The 22,613-nt window shown below is 47.0% G+C and overlaps 1 protein-coding gene across 2 annotated transcripts in view; it reads left to right on the top strand.

Annotated features, from left to right (window-relative positions):
- PDPK1 (3-phosphoinositide dependent protein kinase 1) overlaps positions 1-22,613 on the top strand; it is a 129,884-nt gene that overhangs the window by 76,969 nt on the left and 30,302 nt on the right. For both annotated transcript variants that reach the window (XM_004474855.4, XM_004474856.4), the window contains 4 exons: positions 1,583-1,625; positions 1,838-1,975; positions 6,851-6,995; positions 12,274-12,371. In XM_004474855.4, the coding sequence (XP_004474912.1) occupies positions 1,583-1,625; positions 1,838-1,975; positions 6,851-6,995; positions 12,274-12,371 (424 nt within the window). The remainder of the gene's footprint in view (positions 1-1,582; positions 1,626-1,837; positions 1,976-6,850; positions 6,996-12,273; positions 12,372-22,613) is intronic.

The following is a 22,613-nucleotide window of genomic DNA, read 5'->3' as shown; positions in this document are numbered from 1 at the left end:
CTGGGGGGTTGCCCAGGAATGTGGGATCAGCTGGGACTGCTACTCCTGCAGCTGGAGCCCTGCAGCCCTGCGTCTGAAGTGATGTGCGTGGCCCTTAACCCTTCCTCACCCTTCCTGAAATGGAGACCGTTGGGGTTAGGTATCTAGGGAGGGGAAGATAAGGCTTGTGGGGGCAGCGAGCAGGCCAGGCAGGATCTTCCCTTGGGACAGCCTGCTGCTGGTGCTCAAGAGGCTCCCAGAGGACAGTGTTGGCACCTGCCCAGCCCTGCCTCAGGCTGGACGGCCTGCCTCACCAGCGGGGAAACCTGCTTATGAAATGCTGAATCTACACAAAAAAGATTATGTAAATCTCTTGTTCAGAGAAGATTCTGTTAAATATTAGTACTCTAACATAATTATAATTAGTTCCTCTCTTTTTCCACTTACGATGCTAGAGAAGAGAAGTCTTTCCTAAGTGTCCCCTCCATGCCCTGCCACTGATTGTGGTCCACAGCCTGTTCCTCAGGAAAGAGACTTTGAGGTCTTTTCGCTTGCGTGCCTGCCACGCCACCTCATCCTGTTCACTGCCTGCCTACCAGAGCACTGCCGAGGGGCCCTGCCAGGCGTGCTGTGGCCCCTCTCGTCGGCCCACGTGCTTGCCTGCCTCCCCTGGCAAAGGCGAGTTTGGCCTCGTGGCCCTGCGCTGGTGTTGCCATCAGGCCATGCATCTTGCAGAACTGGGGCCGGTCTTCGTTGGTGCTCCTGGTCCTTGGGCTGCTGCTCTGCAGGTGCTGGGAGGAGACAGGGTCACATCAGCCAGCGGTGGCTGCGCTTCCCGCGCAGTGGTGCCCCAGGCCTACATGCAGGTGGGGCCAGCCACTTCCAAGAGGGAGGCTCACGCTCTGCCCAGGATTTGCTTGTGTGGAAATGTCTTTTCCACGTTACGGATGCCATACTGGGGCTTTCTTCTGTCTCTGATGTGGAATTTGAATATAGGAGGGGCATTAGGAGGGGGCTGCCTCGCCCTGCAGGCGGGCTCAAGGCATGGAAGGAGAAGGAGCTCCTGGGCACCACCTTCTAGGTGAGCGGTGGTGGTCAGTTTCCTTTGCCCTTTGTGGCCATGAAAATATTTACAGTCCGAGAATGTCATCAGATGAAAGTGTATGGTAAGAATTACTTGAAAGTGTCCAAATTTGGGCTGGTTTTATTTTGCAGTGAAGTTATGCTAGAAGGACAAATTCTTGAAGTTATTTTTTGAAGAAATTCCCAGTACCCACTGTGGTGGTATTAGCTGCTTTTTCCTAATCTTGCGATTAGTATAAATGTTCCTGAATTTATACTTTGATTGCACCGTGAGGACTACTGGCAGCTGATGTAGAACCTTCGGAAAAGAATCGAGAGATACGTGTTCACCCGTTAAAGCACACTAATGTGGGAACCAGCATTCTGCTACACTTGTTAGAAAAGAGCAAAAAATCAGTGTAATTTCCAGACTTCAGTGGGGGGAGGGGAAACTGTGTGATTGGTTACCGAGGAACTTGCCAAACCCGTGCCCTGTTCCATTGTGTGTTTCTCCCTCTTTCCCCCTTTCTTCCCTAACTAGGTTGTCCTGGCCCGAGAACTGGCAACCTCAAGAGAATATGCTAGTAAGTGACAGTCCTAGGAGCTCTGTGTGGGAGGGGCTGGGAGGGTGTGGCCTCTGGCAGGCACCTAGCTAATGGGTGGTCTCAGAGACCTGGGAGATGGGTGTCTGTTTTTGGAAGAACTTTAGTTTGTATCAGTTACATTTATGGGTTATGTCTTTAGGATTTAAAAAGAAATTGATTCCTTTATTAACTCATTTCTCTTTCACCTTAAGTTAAAATTTTAGAGAAACGTCACATTATAAAAGAGAACAAGGTCCCGTATGTAACCCGGGAGCGAGACGTGATGTCACGCCTGGATCACCCCTTCTTTGTTAAATTGTACTTCACATTTCAGGATGATGAAAAGCTGTGTATCCTTTGAACAGTCCAAGCCTCTGAGATCACACCACAGATCCCTGACCATTTTGTTTGTGCTCCTAAGTGGAATATTCTAAATACAAAGTAAATCCATGTTGATTTTTCTTTGGGAATGTCTTGGATTGCTGACATTCCAGGAGGCAGCAAGGGATTGCCAACAAGCACAGTCAGTTGAGGCTTGCTGAGATTGACTGTTATTTTAAGAAGACATTGTCAAAGAAATGTGTTGAGGTTGTGATTGATAAATGTTTTTTTCTGAAGGATTATTTATTATTTTAACTTGATTGTTGCTACACGTCCTTGCGAGATGTTGCCAGGTGTTTCTTTAAAGACATTACACATTTCTCCAGCCTCCACCTTTAGAGTGCTTGTTAAGTGTCAGGCCTTGGGTTCAAACGAAGCGTGGGTGGGCGAGTGAGCAAGAATGCCTCTGGGGCACTGGAGGTAGCGTGGAAACGGTGCGTCGGCACCTCTGTCCTCTTTGACCAGGGCAGGTGGGGTTTGCTTGGAGAGGAGACCTTTTCCCAGGCCAGCTGCCCCTGAGGAAGTGAGCCCCAGGAGCCCGGACCCCATCCATGCAGGACACCGCCTGCCCACCGGACTGCGCCCTCTGCTCAGTGCTTTTTCTGACCCTCAGTTCCTTTTGTTTGCTAGGACTGTCCCGTGAGTGATTCTTCAGCAGAGCCTGCATACTGGTTGCTTTCTTGCTTTATTTGATGGCATCTACTGTTCCCCTGACTTCTCATGGAATTCCTGGAGCAGTGCCTTTTATTTATTTTAAATTTTTGTTATTTTTAGCTTTTGCTTAGGGATCAGGGAGACAGGTACGCTGTGGGCATCGGGTGCCACTGACCTGTATAGTCCTGCTGGCTTCCAGTCCTGCCCGTTGCTTGACCAGTCCTGCTAGTTCTCCGATCTCCCCCACCCCTCCCACCCAGCCTCTTCCCTCTGGCCTCCTTTGTTGGTCCACTCTGCCCTGGCTCCCAGCAGACCATCTTGTTTCTGCTCAGTCAGGAGAGATGATGGACTGTCCAGGGAACATTTGCTCAACCACTCATTCAGGTTTCCTCAGCCTTTGCTTCTGTTTTGTCCTTCCATTTTTCCTTCAAGTCTCAGAGGAGCCCCCTCCCCTGAACCCCACCCTCACAGCTAGTCCAAGTACCTGCTGAGGATGTGGCTCCTCCTTCCCTCCAGCGTGGTCGGCAGTCCCTTCCCACCCCTCCATAGACACATCGAGGGTTCTGGGCTAAAGCCATGCCTGCTTCTACCTGGAACACTCTCGTCTGGCCCCTTCAACTGCTGGCTGAAACTCTTAGTTTGTTTTAGAAATGCTTGTTGAGTGCCGGGTGATGGGGAGTGCTGGTGAGCAAGGTGGTGTCTCTGTCCTCCTGGAGCCGACCTGGAGTGGAGGAGCAGGTTGTGCCCGGCTGAGTCGGTCAGCGTTCCATGTCCTCACAGGCAGGAGGGTGAGCTCCCTGGTGTTCCTGTGTCCTTAGGCAGGGTGAGGGACTCTCTGGCACTTGGAATGGGGGTTCTTTTGGTTTGGGTGGCCAGGGAAGGCTGCTTATAGGAGGTGGCTCTGGGCAGAGTGTGGGTGGGGCTGTGCCAGTGTGAGGCAGGCAGGGCCACGCTGGGCAGGGGGCCTTTGCACGCCTGGGAGAGGTCGTGAGAGTCTGGATTTCCTTCTAAGTGTGGCGGGTATCCCAGGAGAGTCTTGAGAGGGCAGTTGGGTTGTGTCTGTGGCTCCTTTGCCATGTGGAGAGGCTGCAGCTGTGGTGCAGGCTGGGTTAGGTGGCCAGGTGGGTGCGGGGAGGTGCCTGCGGGCGGAACCAGGTGAGAGGAGGGAGTCAGGATGCCTCCTGGGGTGGGTGTTCGCCCTCAGTGTATGCTTAGGTATGTGGTGGTGCCAGTATTGAGCTGGAAGGAACTGGGAAGAGGATTGGGCTGGGACAGGTGCTGGGTTGGCCTTGGGCCCATCTGGTGGCCCTCGTTGTGGAGGGCAGATGTGCACATCAGAGTCTGTCAGTGGAGTGGCCGAGCCCCCAGAGAGTAGTCGAGTGAGGGTGAGGCCGGAGGTCTGAGGATAGGATGAGGCAGTGGGCCCAACCCAGGGGACGGGAGGTGGTGTGGCGGGAGAAGCAGGAGGCTGGAAGCCCAGAGGCCAGATGACGTGGTTTTCCATGGGGAACGCAGTCAGCCTTGGTAGCTGCTGCAGGACGGCCCAGTACGTGAGCCTGCGCCTGGCTGCTGGATTTGGCCTGTGGAGGTTGTGGTTGGTGGTGGAAGGGCACTTCCTATAGAGAGTGTGGGTGGGAAAGAGGAAGCAATGCAGAGAGCTGGTCTTCCTAGTGGGGCAGGGAAGGGTCTGGTAGCCGAGCGGGTGGGGCCTGGGATGGGCTGTGTCTGTTTTCAGGTGTTACAGAAAGTTTGCCTCCAGCCCCACAGCTGCTCTCCTCTTTTTCTCTCTCCCTGGTTCTGGGATCCACCCATGGCCCTGTCTCTGTCCCATCTCTCTCCCCCTCTTCTGCTCCCATTGCTCACGTGGAGCTGTCAGTGGCCTCCAGAAAACTGCAGGGGCCTCTCCACCTCCTCAGCTCTCCTCAGCTCTCCTCAGCTCTCCTCAGCTCTCCTCAGCTCTCCTCAGCTCTTCTCACCTTCGAGGCTGGCCCTGGCCTCTCCTCCTTAGGCCTCCCAGGGAACTGCGTGGCCACACACCTCTTTGAGCCTTGGGGCTCTTGGGCCCTAGGCTCCCTGCAGAGCCTGTGGGTGCCGTGTCTTCTTCTTGGGAGGCTCTGGCAAAACCTCTTACTTGGCTTTTTCTCCCAAGTTCTCATCTAGTGAGGTCAGGCCGCTCAGAAACTAAATGAGAGTAGTCTCGCCTTCTCATCTTGTGGTGGGATTGGCCAGCATAATATGTGTGGAGAACAGACTCCAGACTCCAGGTTCTTTTTCCAGTGGTGTATGTCACCCTTGATTGTTAAGATAAATGCCCAAGCCCAAGAAGGTTGTAGGGGCTTGCTTGCCTCTGGCAGGAATGAGCCCCAGGTCTTCCACCCCACTTCAGATCCCGGGGATGTGTGTTATGTTGAGAAAGAAAGAAAAAACAGTGAAGAAAATCCCAAAGATAAACACTGCAGTTACACCTGAAGAGGGGAGCAGTTTGCACTATGCATTTACCTGTCACTGTCTTGGAGCAACCGCAGGGGCACACCCACTGCAGGGCAGGTGTGGGGTGCAGCAGAGTATGGGGCAGGGCCGCAGCAGCCCATGGAAGACGGGAGAGGCCACCACGGGGGCCCTCTGTGGTCTGGCTTCATTGGGCTCAGGCGGGTGAGCTGTGCCCAGGCAGCATGGGCAGCCCCCCTCCTCAGCTGCCCTGCTGACTTGGCAGCCAGAGCCAGAAGGCTGAGGAGGTCCTGGTTCTGGCCAGTGCTCTTCCTTGCCTCCCGCCAAGCCTGTTCTACACCTGCTGGCATTGAAAACCTCTCAGCCACCTGAGCACCACAGCCCAGGAGAGGACCAGAAGTGTCCCTGACACAGGAAACAGGAACCCAGTGAGTGCTCAGATAAGGGGCCAAGCCTATGAAGCCGGAAGAGGCGAGAAGCCACTCCCCACCCTGGCTGTGGCCTGAGCCCCACCTGTGGGCCTGCGGGCTCCTGGGTAGACTCCACTCTGAACTAGTAGGGATCTGTGGCTGGCCCAGGTGGGGTCGTCTGCCCAAGAGCTGCAGCCCTTGAGGCTCTCACAGCCTGCAGGCCACTGGCGAGGAGGCCATGCTGCCGCAGCCTGCCTGTGCAGCATGGGCAGGGCAAGGCGGGGAGGGGTACAGGCCCAGACTCTGTGTTCTGTGGAAGTAAAGAGGCGTGATTTTTGTTTCAGGCCTGTTTAAAATTGTCTTGAGTTCACAGGGCTTGGATGGCCAGAGGCGGGGCTGGATAAGGGGCAGCTTCTGCAAGGGTTGATTGCTGCTCCCTTCCCTCTCAGGCGTTGTCCACTTGCACTGCATCTTCAGGCTTCTTCCATGGGAAGATGGCAGTGCCTGAGCAGACAGAACCGAGCAAGCCGGCCAGCCAGGTGCCCTGAGCACCAGGTCACCAAGTCCTGGCAGCCAGGGAGGGCACAGTACCTGTCAGTTTCCTTGGTAAGTGCTTCTGGGAGGAAGAAGCCATATGGGATCCATTGACCAGCCAATCTTAAATCATATGTGGAAAAAGAATACAAATGAATCACAGCGCGTGGTGCCCGAGGGAAGGTAACTGCTCCTCAGCCCCCAGCCAGTGCTGCTGTGTATGAGAAGTTAATGCGCTAGTTCTTCTTTTACACAACTTAGGTTTATGGAATGGAGCTTTCAGTTAACCATCCTTTACACGGAGGAACTTGGCGCAGCACACGGTGGCGCTCAGTGCGCACTAGCTGTGGCCTGGCTGTGGAGGAGGTATCCTCCCCTTCTCCTGAAGCCGGCCTCTCGGACCTTCTGCATGCAAAGCTGGCATGAGAGTCACCAGTGCCCTTGCCCAGTGGGCCAGTCCTGACTGTGGCCTCCAGTGGTTCCCATTTCTTGAGGCCAGGATACCCTCAAGGGATGATGTGGTCCAGGGGTGCAGTCTGGACTGAAGGCTTGCGCTTTTCCAGGGATTATGTCCTTGTTTTCTTAGTGAGAAACCCCTGCACTGGTGCTTGGAGACTGGTCCCGGGCCAGGTCATTTCGGGGCCTGGGATTCCTCTTAGACCAGTGGCAACCTATCTGGCCATGAGCGCCTTCAGTTTTCAGTTTCAATTAAAAAAAAACAAAAAACAATTATCAGGCAGTTCAGGTTAGTTAAAAAAACTCACTTTTACCCTTTTCCTTAACCATGCAATTCTCAAGATTTTGGCCTTAGTTATGCCAAAAATGGAGAACTACTTAAATACATTCGCAAAATTGGTTCCTTCGACGAGACCTGCACTCGGTTTTACACAGCTGAGATCGTGTCTGCTCTGGAGTACTTGCACGGCAAGGGCATCATCCACAGGTGAGTGCCACAGTGTCGCCCTGGCAAGACCACACAGACCCATGGCCAATCCCTATGCGGATGCCTGGCAGCTAGGAGCAGAGGAACATTGACACGGTTAGACTGGGAATTAAAATTGGCATTTTTGAGTGCATTTAAGATTATTAGGGGAGTAAATGGGATAATTTTAGAATCAGGGAGCTGAAAAATCCTTTAGGGTCTGCTGCAATTCTTTAAAATAAACCACTTTGTTCTCCTCTGCTGGCTTACTTTCTGCTCCCTCTTGTATGTGCTGTTCATCATTCCTCGGATTTTCATTGGGGACAATACAGAATCAACTGTTTCTGTCACATGAACTGGTAGCACGTTTCATAGATATTCATATTAAGAGGGCATTACATATGAGACTAATACACAAAATCATGAGTGAAGGGGGAAGGGCTAAAGAATACGAAGAGAAATTGATGATTGGTACTCAGATGGAAACAGTTTTGTCAGATACTACAAACAGTAAGTATACTGGATTGATAGCCAATTATTTGGCTTGTTATAAGTTAAATTTATTAATGAGTTAGTAAAGTATCAGTTTTAGTTTATAACATTTTAGCAGAAAGCTTCATTTGGATTAATTATACAACATTTAGGAATAAATCTTTCATAGTATTTTTGAAAACTTTTGTCTTTGTTAAATAAGGGACCACTGAGCATTTTGCTCACAATTTATGGCCTTTCCAAAAGAATCGTAGCCCTCCAGGGTCAGAGCTGGCTTATACCATGCGGCTGTGACTAGATGAGGGTTGAGAGGAGTTGGCTAGCACCAGGAGTCCAGGGAACACAGGTTGAGAGGCTCATGGACCTTAAACACCAGCTCAACCCATTCCACCTGGTTTTTCTGCCAATGTAATAGTTCTTTGTAGCCATCTTGTTAATGATTTTGGTTTGTCCATTGTAGCTTTTATGGTGTAATTCTTTCTGGTCTCATTTTCCATGACTTTCTGGCAAAGTCAAATTGAAAGTGTTCATAAGATATTTATTTTATGAATTGAAAATGGTAGGATATAGTTCAGACATGTATTCAAAGGATTGTATGACTGTGGTGGAGTAGGAACCTCTAGAAGTCAGTCCCTCCTGAACTGACAGGAGCTGCCTGAATCCATATTGTGGAACTCTGGAGTCTAGTGGAGCATCATGCAGCATTCAGGGAAGAGCCGGAGGATCATGCTGGTAAAGTGCCATAAATACCAGTGAATTTCCCCATTCCCCCAACTGCGTGGCAGGCAGCAGCGAGACTGCAGCCTGGGCTCCTGGCGCAGCTGGGGACTGGAGCCAGGGTGGGCTACAAGGACCCAGTCCTCCAAAACTCTGGGGAGTGTGGTCTGACCAGCGGTCACTGCTCCGGATCAGCTCGGTCAGATCCCTGGGGGCCTCCCCAAGAGCTGCCAGTTGTTTTAACGCCCCCAGGGAAGAAGAGCAGAGGAGTCTTAAAGATGCAGTGTCAGTCGTGTTTTTTCCCCCCTCTCTCTTTTTCCATTCCCCATTTGGGAGCAAAAATGTTTAGAAAAGTCATAAATTGACGACTCCAGCCCTCAACAACAACCAAAACCCACCCCCCCACACACACAAAAAAAACAGCAACACAAAAAAACCAGCAATCCCAGAGGAATGGGAGAGAACTAGATTTCCAAAGTAATAACAACATAATACTCTGAATGTCCAATTCTCAAAAAATTACAGAACATACAAAGAAACAGGAAAGTATGGCCCATTAGTGAAAAAAAGAGAATTCCAAATACCATCTCTGAGGAAGCTTATATATTAGTCAAAGACTTTGTCAGTGGTCTTAAATATGCTCAGTGAGCTAAATATATAAAGGACTAAAGGAAATCTGGAAAATGCCTGAATAAAATAAAGAGATGGAAATTGTAAAAAGAACCCAAACCAATTTTGGAGCTGCAGAGTGCAGTAGTTGAAATGAGAAACTTGTTAGATTCAACTGCAGATTTGAACAGCCAGAAGAAAGGATCAGTGAATTTGAAGACAAGACAATTGAAATTATCCAGTGTGAGGTGTAGAAAGGAAAATGAACAGAGCCTGAGGAACCTGTGGGACATCATCAAACAAACTAACATAAGCATCATTGAAGTTCCAGAAGGACAAGAGAGAGCTAAATGGACAGAAAAAGGATTTAAAGAAATAAGAGGCTCTTAGAGATCTATACCAAGATATATTATAGTGAAATAGTCAAAATTCAAAGATAGGATTTTTAAATTCTTATCTATTTTATTTTTAGGAGGTACCGGGGGTTGAACCTAGGACCTTGTACATGGGAAGCAGGCGCTTAACCACTGAGCTACATTCTCTCGCCAAAGATAAGATTTTGAAAGCAGCACAAGAGAGGTGACTTGTCACATACATAGAATCCCCAATAAGACAAATTTCACATCAGAAACCATTAAGGCCAGTAGATAGTAGGCTGGCATATTTTAAATCTTTGAAAAAAAATCCTTAAAAACCAAGAATTGAATGTCTGGCAGAATTATTTTTCAAAAATGAGGGAGAAATTAAGACATTTAGATGAACATAAACTGAAAGAGTTTATTACCCAAAGACCTGCCCTATGAAAAGTTACTAAAAGGAGTCCTTCAGGCTAAAATTAAAGGATACTAGACAGTAACTCAAAGCCATAAGAAGAAATAAAGAACATTGGTGAAAGTAATTACATAGGTCAATATAAAATTCTGTATTATGCTACTTTTGGTTTGTAACAGCTTTTTTTCACCCCTATGTGACTAAACGGACAAATGTATAAAATAATGTTATAAATCGGTGTTAATGGGCATACAATATATAAAGATGGAATCTGAGACAGTAATATAAAGGAGGGGCAGAGATATATAGGAGTAGAGAGTTTGAATACTATAGAATCTGTATTGATACCAGTTGAACCAAGTTGTTACTAGTTTCAGATGTTTATTAAATTTTCAAAGGTAACCTCTAAGAAAACAACTAGAAAGTATATAGAAAAGTAAAGAAGAAATTGTGAACTAAAAAAAGTACCAGGGAAATGGACTTTGGCCCAGTGGTTAGGGCGTCCGTCTACCATATGGGAGGTCCGCGGTTCAAACCCCGGGCCTCCTTGACCCGTGTGGAGCTGGCCATGCACAGTGCTGATGCGCGCAAGGAGTGCCGTGCCACGCAAGGGTGTCCCCCGCGTGGGGAAGCCCCACGCGCAAGGAGTGTGCCCGTGAGGAAAGCCGCCCAGCGTGAAAAGAAAGAGCAGCCTGCCCAGGAATGGCGCCGCCCACACTTCCCGTGCCACTGACGACAACAGAAGCGGACAAAGAAACAAGACGCAGCAAATAGACACCAAGAACAGACAACCAGGGGAGGGGGGGGAATTAAATAAATAAATAAATCTTTTTTAAAAAAAAAAAAGAAAAGAGAGAGACAGTAATGGAATAATTAAATGGATTTTTAAATTTTATAGCAAAAGCACAAGCAACAAAAGGAAAAAATAAATAAAATGAGTGGACATCATCAAAAGTGAAAGCTTTTGTGCAGCAATGGACAAGAAAGTGAAAAGACAATCTAAAGAATGGGAGAAAATATTTGGAAACCATATAAATAAAGATTTAATATTCAGAATATATAAAGAACTCCTACAACTCAACAACAAAAAGACAACCCAATTTTTTAAAAAAACAGCCAAAGATTTCAATAGACATCTCTTCATAAAAATGATATTCACATAGCCAATAACTATATGAAAAGATGCTCAACATCATTAACCATGAGAGAAATGCAAGTTAAAACTAAAGTCAGATCCACTTTATATCCACCGTGATGGCCATTACTGATAAAAACTGAAAACAGCAAGAGTTGGTGAAACAGGAACCCTCATTCACTGTTATGTGAATGTACAGTGGTGCAGCCGCTGTGGAAAGTTTGTCAGTTCCTCAGAAAGTTAAACATAGAGTTACCATATGATCTAGCAATTCAACTCCTAGACACATGCCCCAAAGAATTGAAACCAGGGACTTGGAAAGATATTTGTACACAGTGTTTATTGCAGCATTAGTCACAATAGCCAAAAAGTGGAAACAACCCAACTGTCCATCAACATATGAATGGAAAAACAAAATGTGGTGTAGTCATACATGGAATATGATTCAGCTATAAAAGGAAAAAAAAAGGGAAGTGCTGGTGTGTGCTACCACGGGGACGAACCTTGAGGACGTCATCTTAAGTGAAAGAAGCCAGACATAAAGGACAAATAGTGTAGGATTTCTCTCACGTGAAATGCTTAGAATAAGCAAATTTGTAGAGACAGAAAGCAGGAGGGTGGTTAGCGGGGGTGTGGGGCCGGGCAATGGGGCTCATTGCTAACTGAGCATGCGCTTTAGCTCGTGAAGATGAAAATCAGCTGGAAGTAGATGGTGGTGACAGTACACAGTCTTGTCCATGTACTTAATGCCAAAGAATTGTCCACTTAAAATGGCTAAAATGCTTTTAATGTTATGTACATTTTACCACAATTAAAAATAAATTATTATCAAAAAGCAAGAGACCAGGTTTTGGAGTCAAATGGACCTTTGTTCAGATTCTGCTCCTAGACAGTGGCCTGCCAGAGCTGGCTTATGAAAAAGGACCTAAAATTTGAGGAATATGCAAGGCACTTGTTAAACTCATCCATGATTGAAAATTAAATAAGTTTACACTTTACTAATTATATTAAAAACAAAGGCAGTAGTTACTTAGAAGTTGCCACTAACTGTTTTGCCACTCCTGCTGTGGCAGTTATTCACTTCTGTTGTATGTGTGTGGTGGACATGTGGTGGCTGGGGCTGTGTGTGACCACTGGGCGCTCCCCACACTCCCAGGCAGTGACGCTCCCAGGCTGCCAGGACAGGCTGTGGTGGGAGGATTTACACCATGGAAAGGGCGGATAAGGTCAGCCAGAGCTGGATTTTTATTGTACTCTTAAGATTTAAGAAAGTGAAGAGGCAATGTTAATCATGTAGATGAAACTTAAAACAATATCAAAAAAAGAGTGATAGGCTATACTTCAATAAAAAGTTTATTAAAAATGATAATTTTTGGTGTAGTTTTGTTGTCTTTATATGCAGTTAACCTTTATTCAGTGTAAACTTTTAACTAGGCTTGTGTCCACTTGGGTTGTTGTGTTTGGTTCTTAGTGAGGGGATAGGTATTAATCATTTGGGTTGTTAGCAATATTTAGTGTGTATGACGGCGTAACTTTCAAATATTTCATCTCAAAAGTAAAAATCTCCTTTTTCAGGGACCTCAAACCAGAAAACATTTTGTTAAATGAAGATATGCACATTCAGATCACGGATTTTGGAACAGCCAAGGTCTTATCCCCAGAGAGTAAACAAGGTATGTGAGTGCGGCTTTCGCACAGAACCCTGCTTTAGGTCTGAAGATTCAAAGCAACTTCTCAGAATGTGTTAACTTGAGCTGCGCTCCTCCTCAAGGACAGGTATCTGGCATTCCTTTGTTCGGGTGAGGCAGATGTGTGGCTTTCCCTGGGATAGGTCCTGCTCTCCGTGGCAGGATCTTGCTGAGGACCCGAGGCCAAGTGTCTGGAGGCTTCCTAAGCCACGTGGGTCTGGTTCATGCGTGGAGGGGGTGTAGTAACACTACTTGCCCTCAGTCCTGTGGTCACGGTTTCTCATCAGCACCCACTGTGGCCTTGCCATCTTGGTCATCTTCCTGGAAAATGCCAGGGATGCCATGTTTGTTCCTGGTCACTGATGTGAGGGCTGTGGGCCTGGTGGGGTCAGCCCCTGGCGCTTCTTTGGCACCGAGGGCTGTAACTCGGGGGCTGTCCATCTCTCACCAGGCCCTGAGGCGCAGGCTTTCTCGTTTAGTAAAATTCCACTGGATCACAAAAAAGATGGGTGCTGCTTTTACCTGTGAGTCAGAGCCTCCAAACCACTGTGCCAGGATCACTTCTAGCCTTGGGTGATGTCTGGTGCTGACTCCATGGCTCGAGCAGCTGGTGGTGGGTGTGCACTGAGCCACCGGTGGCCTCCATGGTCTTCACCAGCCTCCGTGGTCTTCACCATCCTTCGGGCTTCTTGTCTGGCCTTCAGGTGTTTACCAGCTAAAAATCATAAACTTTGAAGGTAGAAAGAATTGTCATTTAGCTTTTGAAAACTGCTTCAAAGTGTTAGGTAGAAAGAAGATGGAACCCTTTTTGATAATTTTTAGGGGAAGCTGAAAGCTGTTGTGTGAGCTAACAAGTGATCTTGAAAATGAAAGGCAGGTCTTTGACCAGCCACCATTGCTGGGTAGAGAGAAAGGTACAGAAATATGCCGTGGGTGTAGTAGCCCTTGACTGCAGAGCCACCGCAGGGCCCCTGTGCAGAACTCCTCTGGGGCCTTTGGTTACCGCCCTTTCCCCATGGCCTCTTGAGATAAAGATTCCCATCAGGAGCTCTGGGTGGAATAATGGTGCTGGAGTTGGGTATGGAGGTGTGGGAGTGCGGGGACCTGCTGGCAGAAGGAAAGTGACAGAGAAGTGCCCCCGCTGCATATGCTTTCATGGTGCAGGAAAGGTGGTAGCCGGTGCTCAGCCAGCCAGGTGGTTCACCTTAGCTGGGAGGAAGTCCCAGCTAGGGATGGAGAATGAGCAGTGGTGAAGCAAGCTCTCCACATGCTCCTTAGGTCTTCTGTTTCGTTTTCTTTTTTAAAGATTTATTTTTATTATTTATCCACCCCCCCTCATTATTTTGCACCCACTGTCTGCACTCTGTGTCCATTTGCTGTGTGTTCTTCTTTGCTTGTCTTCTCTTTAGGTGGCACTGAGAACCAATCCGGGGACCTTCTGGAGTTGGAGAGAGGTGCTCAATCTCTTATGCCACTTAAGCTCTCTGGTCTGCTGCGTCTCGTATTGTCTCTCCTCTATGTCTCTTTTTTGTTGTGTCATCTTGCTATGCCAGCTCTCCCTTCAGGCCAGCACTCCTGCGGGGGTCAGCACTCCTGCACGGGCCAGCTTGCCTTCACCATGAGGCCCTGGAAATCGAGCCCCGGACCTCCCATATGGTAGATGGGAGCCCAATTGCTTGAGCCACGTGCTTCTCTCTTTGTTTCTTTTTTATTTGTCTATGATGTTTGTCCCAGAGATTCAAACATCATAGAGTCTCCATTTGAGCAAATGGTCAGGGTCAGTGAGCAGGGGCAGCATGGCTTGGATGGTTGATTCTTTCATGGGAAAACTTGCTTGCAGAGGCAGGTATTACTTGGGACATCTTTGAGCATCAGCTCCAGCCTGGGGACAGAAGGTGCCTCTTCTGGGCCACTCTCTTGGGACAAGTGCTGGCATGCGGGGTCTGTTGGGTAGCTGGCCCTCCCTTGTCCCTCCCCTCCTGTGCATGCCATTAGCATGTCCATAGGGCAGAGAAGCCAGCGGGTCCTCCTGTGGCCCCTCCTGGGCCAAGTTGCTGGGTCCATCGGTACGTCACAGCTGGCTTTCCTCCCCAGAGGGCCTCACTTTTCCTTTCTAGGGTTTTCCTCATCCCTGGGTTTTCTCGTTACCATTCAGTCTGTTAGGGCTTTGTAATCTTGCACAAACATGCTGTCTTAGGTATGGGAACTGCTCTGTGAATCTTAAAGCAACCTCCCTTTTGGGACTGGAAACAAAATTTGCAGTCAGTTAAGAGGTTCTTATTCCTTAACAGGGAATAGTTCTGGTGCCACTCACCTGCCATCTGTCCATCCTTTGTCACTCCTCCCCTGCTTCCCATTCAGTGGTTTTCGTGGATGGGTGGGTTTCCCACCTGGAGATACTTTAAGCTCCCAAAGTCCTCTGGCATTTGTGGGGTGCTGTGAAATCTTGATCTGTCAGACTCGTTTCTATTAAAGAGAAACCGTTTTACTATTTTTCTGGACTTGGCATGGCATCATGAGCCCAGTAGAAGCAGCTGTATCCCCAGCCAAGTTTTCTCATTAAGAAGCATTCACTACTCATAGTCTTATCTGCTGACACTTTCCCTAGCACTGAGTCAGCCCGCTGCTGTTTGACTGCAGCAGCCAAGCTAAGCTGGAGGATGCCCACGCAGCCACAGTCAGACTCAAAGCCCCGCTCCTGCAGGAATCTGTTCTACACCTTTTTTCCTTCTTGTAGATTTTCTTCTGGCTCTGATATTTGGCACAGGACTAGTCCTGTAGCCATTAGGAAATATAGTAATTTAAATGCATTGATAAAGTAGTAAAAATCCCTGCTTACTTTGTTCCTGGAACCAGGAAGCTAAAAGTCCCAGCAGGGATTACATTGTTAACCAGGGACAATTGCTTGGGTATAGAGATGAGTTGGCTTTTTTTTTTTTCCTTCTTGGAAAAGGGAAAACATGCATACATAATTACATGAATGGCTCATTTTGGCAACTTACTCTGATCTACTGTTGGAAGAAGTTTGAGTTGTTGAAGTAGCTCTGAATCCTAGAATTTATTCCTGCATAGGCTTTAAAACAAATAAACTTTTGTTCAGAGACGATTTCCCCGAACACCTGCAAAGCTTCCAGAAGGAAAGTGAGAATGCGTGCAAGGCTACAGGTCCTTCCCTCCAGTTGTGCATGAACATTCTGGATGTGTCTTCTGGGGACAAGCAGCATGACCCGTCTTCACAGATCTCTGTCCCCAGGGCTCATTCCTTCTCCGTGTGGCTGAGCTCTCCAGATGTCTCTCCTCACTGGGCGGCCCCAGCAGATGCATCTACCCATCAACGAGCAGTGGTCCTCCTGCCTGTGAATACAGGAGGTGCCTGGGAGTCGGGCATGGTGGCTATTGCCTGTGGAATGAGTGGGAACTTTCTGGTGGAGGGGATTTCTGACTTCTCCCCTTGCACGTGAGTCACTTGGACACATGGTGTGTAGGCAGCTTAATGGCATGGACTGAGCGCCTCCTGTATTTCTCTGTCTCTGGCCTCTGCCCTCCTTGCAAGATCCTCCCTCTCAGGGAGCTCGAGGTGGCCTGGAGGCTTGGGCTCATGGTTTGTATCTGTAAATCTGTCTTCTCATTGTACTCCCAGACTTACCTGAGATGCAGCCTGGTATGGGGGCACACTCACCAAAACTGGGGAAAGGGAGGCTCAGCAGGAGGGGGGTATGGGTGGCTAGAAAGAAGGGGCAGGAGGGAGGCTCCAGCTACACTTCAGGTCCCACCTGTTGGATGACCACCATCCAGACCTCAGACCAGCTCTGATCCCCTTTCCCGTTTGCCATAAACTCTTCCTCTGAGATTCTTTCCCAGTTGCCTCCACCGGGAGCACCCGCCCCCTGTGCAGGTCAGGAGCCTCCTTTAAAGCAGGTCATCCTCCTTCCAAAACCAGCTTGACATTTGGAGAGCTCACTCTTAGGGGAGGGAGTCCCCACCCTTATCCCACCAGACACAGCTCTTACCACTGTGAGATGTTGTACTCTTTTCTTTTCAAAATCTGTATTCGTTTAGCCATAACTGATGCAGGATTTGTTTGTTGCTTTTTCCACGATACAGAGTACTCTTCTCCATCGTCACTTTTTCTCTTCCATGCTATTAAAAAAACCAAATCCTTTGTCCTGTAGATGTTCCCAGACTTTGCTGATTCCAGCTCGGTGCAGTCACTCATCATGTTTTCCTTGTCTTCTCTGTTTCCTGTAGGTTGGGAGTTGAGTCTGGCTACTTGACCACATTTAGTTTTGATTTTTTGCCCACAAGCAAGACTGTTCATCTGGAAGCACACGTCATCCATGTCTTTCTTTCTCTCTGTGTAAAGTCAGCAGACATTGATAGCCATGGCCTAGACCCACCAGCTCATTAGAAGTTGCAGAATGGTCAGAGTCTATTTCTTTCATTCTTCAGCAGGAATTCTTTATAGAGAATATAGAGAAACTTCCCCTCATCAACTCTGGTTAATCGTAGTGGTGTTTGGAGAGGAAAAATAGGATAAACACTTTTTGCCTCTTCATTTGCCAATTTTGAAAACCATGATTTGTTTCACCAGCATCCTCCAGTTTGTTTTAAAAGATATATGTCCATATTTCCAACATTACACCATGCATAAAAGTTAACTCAAAATGAATCAAAGACCTACATGTAAGAGCTAACAGTATAAACCTCTTAGGAGAAAACATATAGGTAAACCTTTGTGACCTTGGCTTAGGAGATGGTTTCTTTTTTTTTTTTTTTTTTTAAGGATTTATTTTCCTTATTTCCTCCCTTCCTCCCCTCCCCCAATTGTCTGCTCTTTTGTGTCCATTCACTGTGTGTTCTTCTGTGTCCGCTTGCATGTTCGGTGGCACTGGAAATTTGTGTCTCTTTTTTGTTGCATTATCTTGCTGCGTCAGCTCTCCATGTGTGTGGTGCCACTCCTGGGCAGGCTGTACTTTTTTCGTGCTGGGCGGCTCTCCTTGCAGGGCACACTCCTTGCGCTTGGGGCTCCCCTATGCGGGAGACGCCCCTGTGAGGCATGGCATTCCTTGTGCGCAGCAGCACTGCATGTGGGCCAGCTCACCACACGGGCTAGGAGGCCCTGGGTTTGAACCCTGGAACTCCTATGTGGTAGGCAGATGCTCTTATCATTTGAACCACATCCGCTTCCCAAGAGATGGTTTCTTAAATACAGTACCAGAAGCAAAAGCAACAAAAGAAAAAACAGATAAATTAGACATCAAATTTAAAAACTTTTGTGTTACAAAAAATGAAAACCCACAGAGTGGAAGAAAATATTTGCAAATCATATATCTGAAGAGGGATATGTGTCAGAATATGTAAAGAACCATTACAACTCAATAATAAAAAAGACAACCCAATTTTTAATAAAATGGGTACAGGACACTATCCAAAGAAGATACACAGTTGGCCAAAAAGCACATGAAAAAATGCTCAACATCACTAATCATTAGGGGAGTACAAATCAAAACCACAGTGAGATACCATATCATCTGCACTGGGGTGGCTAGAATGAAAAAAACAGAGTAATAAAATCCTGATAAGGATGTGGAGAAACTGCTGGTAGGAACGGAGTATAGTGCACATGTTGGAAAACAGTCTGGCAGGTCCTCAAAAGGTTAAACATAGAGTTACTGTATGATCCAGCAGTTCCACTCCTAGGTATATGCCCAAGAGAAATGGAAGCATATGTCCACACAAAGGTGTCTGTACATGAATGTCATTGCAGCATTATTCACAGTAACCCAAAAGAAAAAGGTGGAAGCAACCCAAGTGTTGTGCACAGATGGATGGTTAACCAGATGCGCTCTGTCCATACAATGGAACACTAGTCAGCCATAAAAAGTAACAAAATGCTGATACATGGGATAACAAGGATGAACCTTGAAGAAGTTATGCTGAGTGAAGTAAGCCAGTCACAAAGGTCACTTGTAAGATTACATTTTTATAAACTGTCCAGAATAGGCAATCCATAGATACAGAGATATATATATATTTTAAATCTTTTTTTATTACCTTTTTTTTTTTTTTTTTTTTTAAAGATACATGGCTCACACAAAAGGATATATATTTTTTAACCACTGAGTTTTAATAGTTCTTTATATATTCTGGACAAAGTTCCCTTATTTAATACATGATGTGTAAATATTTTCTCTTGTTGAGGAAATTGTCATTTCACTTTCTTAGTAGTGTCCTTTTATGCTCCAATATTTTTCACTGTCATGAAATCCGATTTACTTTTTCTTTGGCTACCTGTGCTTTTGGTGTCATATCTTGCCAAATCCATGGTTGTGAATATTTACTCCTGTTTTCCTCTAAGAATTTTATAGTTTTAGCTCTCACAGGTAGGCCTTTGACACATTTTTAGTTAATTTTTGTATATGTTGCAGGGCAAGAGTCCAAACTCATTGTTTTTGCACATGGCTATTCAGTCATCCCAACACCATGTATTGAAAAGACTATTTTTCTCACCTGTTGAGTTGTCTTGTTGAAAATTAATTGACCATAGATATCTCGGTTTATTTCTGGCCTGTCAAGTCGGTTGTCATGGTTTACATGCCTATCCTTGTGTCAGTACTACACTGTCTTCATTACTCTACCTCTGTAGTAAATTTTGAAATTGATAAGTGTGAGTCCTCCAGCTTTGTTCTGCGTTTTCAAGATTAGTTTTGATTAGTCTAGATCCTTTGAATTTCCATATGGTATTTTTTAAAAGATTTATTTATTTACCCCCCACCCCCACTTCCCCTCATTGTTTGTGCTCTCTTTCTGCTCTCTGTGTCTGTTCGTTGTGTGCTCTCTGTGTCTGCTCATCTTTTTAGGAGGCACTGGGAAACCGAACCCAGGACCTCCCATTTGGGAGAGAGGTACCCAATTGCTTGAGCCATCTCCACTCCCTGCTTGTTGTGACCCTCATTGTGTCTCCTCGTTGCATCAGCTCACTGCGCCAGCCCATTACATTGGCTTGTCTTCTTTAAGAGGCACCAGAAACCGAACCTGGGACCTCCCATTTGGTAGGTGGGTGGCCAGCTGTTTGACCCACATCTGCTTCCCTCCATATCAATTTTAAGATCAGCTTGTCACTTTGTGCAGAGAAAGCAAATGGCGTTTTGAGAGGGATTACATTGAATCTATAGATTGGTTCAGGGAGTGTTGCCATCTTAACAATGTTTAAGTTTAAAAAAAAAGACAATGAAAAAAACAACAATATTTAAGTTTTCTGATCCATGACTGGGATATCTTTCCATTTACTTAAGAAATTTCTGTCAATAATGCTTTGTCATTTCAGGATATAAGTTTCACACTTCTTTTTAAAAAATGTATTCCTAAATATTTAGTTGCTTTTGATGCTATTGTAAATGGAATTACTTTCTTAATTTTATTTTTTGTTCATTGCAAGTATATTGAAATACAACTGATTTTTGTATACTCTGTTAGATCCTACAACCCTACTGAACTTTTTATTTATTACTGAATAGATTTTTATAAATAATTTTATTGACATATAGTTCATAAACCTTATAATTCATACATTTTAAGTGTACAATTCCATGGTTTTTTTTAGTACTTTTTGCTTATTGTTTTTGCTTGTTGTCTGCTCGTTTTTCTTTACAAACATCGGTAGCAAAACCTGGGACCTCCTGTGTGGGAGGCTGGCACTCAATTGCTTAAGTCACATCCACTCCCTATTGAATAGATTTTAACAAACTTCCTAGGACTTTCTATATACAAGATTATGTTGTCTGTGAACAGTGATAGTTTTACTTTTCTCTTCCAATCTGGATGCCTTTTATCTCTCTCTCTTGCTGGCTGCCCTGGCTAGAGCCTCCAGTACAATGTTGAATAGAAGTGCTGAGGGGACACCCCGTCTTGTTCCTGCTCTTAGAGGGAAAGCATGTAGCCTACCGCCTTTGTGCATGACGGTGGCTGCGGGTTTTCAGGTTGAGGAGATCCCCACTGTCCCTAGTTTGCCGAGTGTCTTTGTCATGAAGGGCGCTGGGTTTTGTCAGATGCTTTTTCTGTGTCTCTCAAGGTGACCATGTGGGTTTTCTCTTCATTCTATTAACTTGGTTTATTACTTTGGTTAATTTTTGTCTCTTCAGTCACCCTGGCATTTCTGGGATAAATCCAACTTGGTTATGGTGTATAATCCTCTTTATTTGTTGCTGGAATCAGTCCATTAGTATTTTATCCAAGGAATAATCACATTTTCTGTGTTTCATATGTGGATCTATAGACAAGCCTACGCCCTTGTCTTTGAAGAACGTTTAGGTATCTTCCGAACTCAGGAACAGTTCCTGAGGACCTTCCTTTCCCAGCTGGCTCCCCAGAATCTGACTCTCAGGTCTGTGGGGGCCAGGTGGTCCTGGGATCCACGGTGCTGCTTGGTTTCTCTGAACCACTTTGACAGCAGAGACAGCAAAGCAGCCCAGACCCTTCTCTGTTGTCCTCAACTTCTGCGTTGTATCGCTGGGTGAGTCAGTAGCATACCAGAGTCGGAACTGGCCGGAGCGGGCTCTGGGCCTGACCCCCCAGGGGCCGGAGAAGCGGGCCTCTGCCTAATCACTGCTCTTCCCAGGACAGCAGCCGAGTTTCCTCCAGTGCACTAATGGGGGCTCCTAACCTGGGCTTCATGGCCCCAGTGCAGGGGGACCAGGAAGCCGAACGGGAGAGAGCTAACAGTTCCTCCAGTTGTGAACGTCGGCCACCTGTAGAAGTCACAGGTGTCTTCATGTCATGGGGCAGCTCTCACAGATATCTGGACGCATTGTTTTATGCACATCCCGACTTCATTTTACTATGGTTACTAGACTTGCTAGATCCTTTTGTCTAATGAATTAGTTAAGAAAGCTACATGTTACAATATCACAGATTCATTATATTAATGTTTTGGTACTTAGATTTCACTCTGATGGGTTTCCTTTGTAGTTCTACATATTTTATTTTATGCTTTTAAAGGATATTCTTAGAACCGTCATACTCTTGTCCAGACTGCCAGAGGCGCCATTGATCTCCTTTTCCAAGTGAGTGGGCCTTCCTCAGCCCCAGGCTCCCAGTCCCCCGCTAAGGAAGGGGGCAAGGGCCACCCAGCTCCCGGGGAAGAGGAGGAGAGGGCAAGCACTGAGGAGAAGGGGGAAGGCCTCAGGCCGCCACCAGGAGCCGGCAGGTGTGGGCCAGAGATCCTGGGTGGGATGGGAGGGGCAGGAAGGGGGCCAGCCTCACCAGATGGAGGAAGGCCCTCCACAGGCCGGCCCCTGTCCCCAGAAACGAAGCAGCCTCACCACCTGGGTGCAGAAGGCTTGAAACACCACCACTGCCAGGCAGTGGTGACCTTTTTTTTTTAAAGATTTATTTTTTTATTTATTTCTCTCCCCGCCCCCACAGTTGTCTGCTCTCTGTGTCAATTCGCTGTGTTCTTCTGTGACTGCTTCTATCCTTCCTTAGCAGCCACACCGGGAATCTGTGTTTCTTTTTGTTGCGTCATCTTGCTGTGTCAGCTCTCCGTGTTTGCGGCACCATTCCTGGGCAGGCCGCACTTTCTTTCGCACTGGGCGGTTCTCCTTACGGGGCGCACTCCTTGCGCGTGGGGCTCCCCTACGCGGGGGACACCCCTGCGTGGCACGGCACTCCTTGCGCACATCAGCACTGCGCATGGGCCAGCTCAACACAGGTCAAGGAGGCCCGGGGTTTGAACTGCGGACCTCCCATGTGGTAGGTGGACGCCCTATCCATTGGGCCAAGTCCACTTCCCAAGGCATCGTGACCTTATGACTCGCTCTTTAGAACCCACCGTGAGGGGATATATATAGCCTTTTAGATATCATGTTTGCAGGTAATGTAGTCATTTAGAAACACAGAGTGCTTGACGTATGGCTTTACAGCTTGAATTGTTTAATTTTGCATGCCATGCATCTTTCCATGTACAGATAAATGTTTTTCTAGAACTTTTTACTAAGGACTTTAAACATATATACATTACAAGAGTAAGACATGATTCTTCAAGGGGCGTGGACACTGCCTGTGTAGGTGAGGGGCACGTGCAGGTCCGCACCCTGTGGGGAGGGGGAGTCCCAGCCTTGGGCACGGTCCGTGTTTTGTTCCTTCTTGCTGGGGGCTTGGGAAAGCCTTCTCTTAGGATCAAATACTGGAAGTGGACTTGCTGGGTCAGAGGAAGGCCATTCTGTATGA

The sequence above is a fragment of the Dasypus novemcinctus genome, chromosome 23 (genome assembly GCF_030445035.2).
Source record: "Dasypus novemcinctus isolate mDasNov1 chromosome 23, mDasNov1.1.hap2, whole genome shotgun sequence".
Classification (NCBI taxonomy): domain Eukaryota; kingdom Metazoa; phylum Chordata; class Mammalia; order Cingulata; family Dasypodidae; genus Dasypus; species Dasypus novemcinctus.
This window is presented reverse-complemented; position numbering and strand designations above follow the sequence as displayed.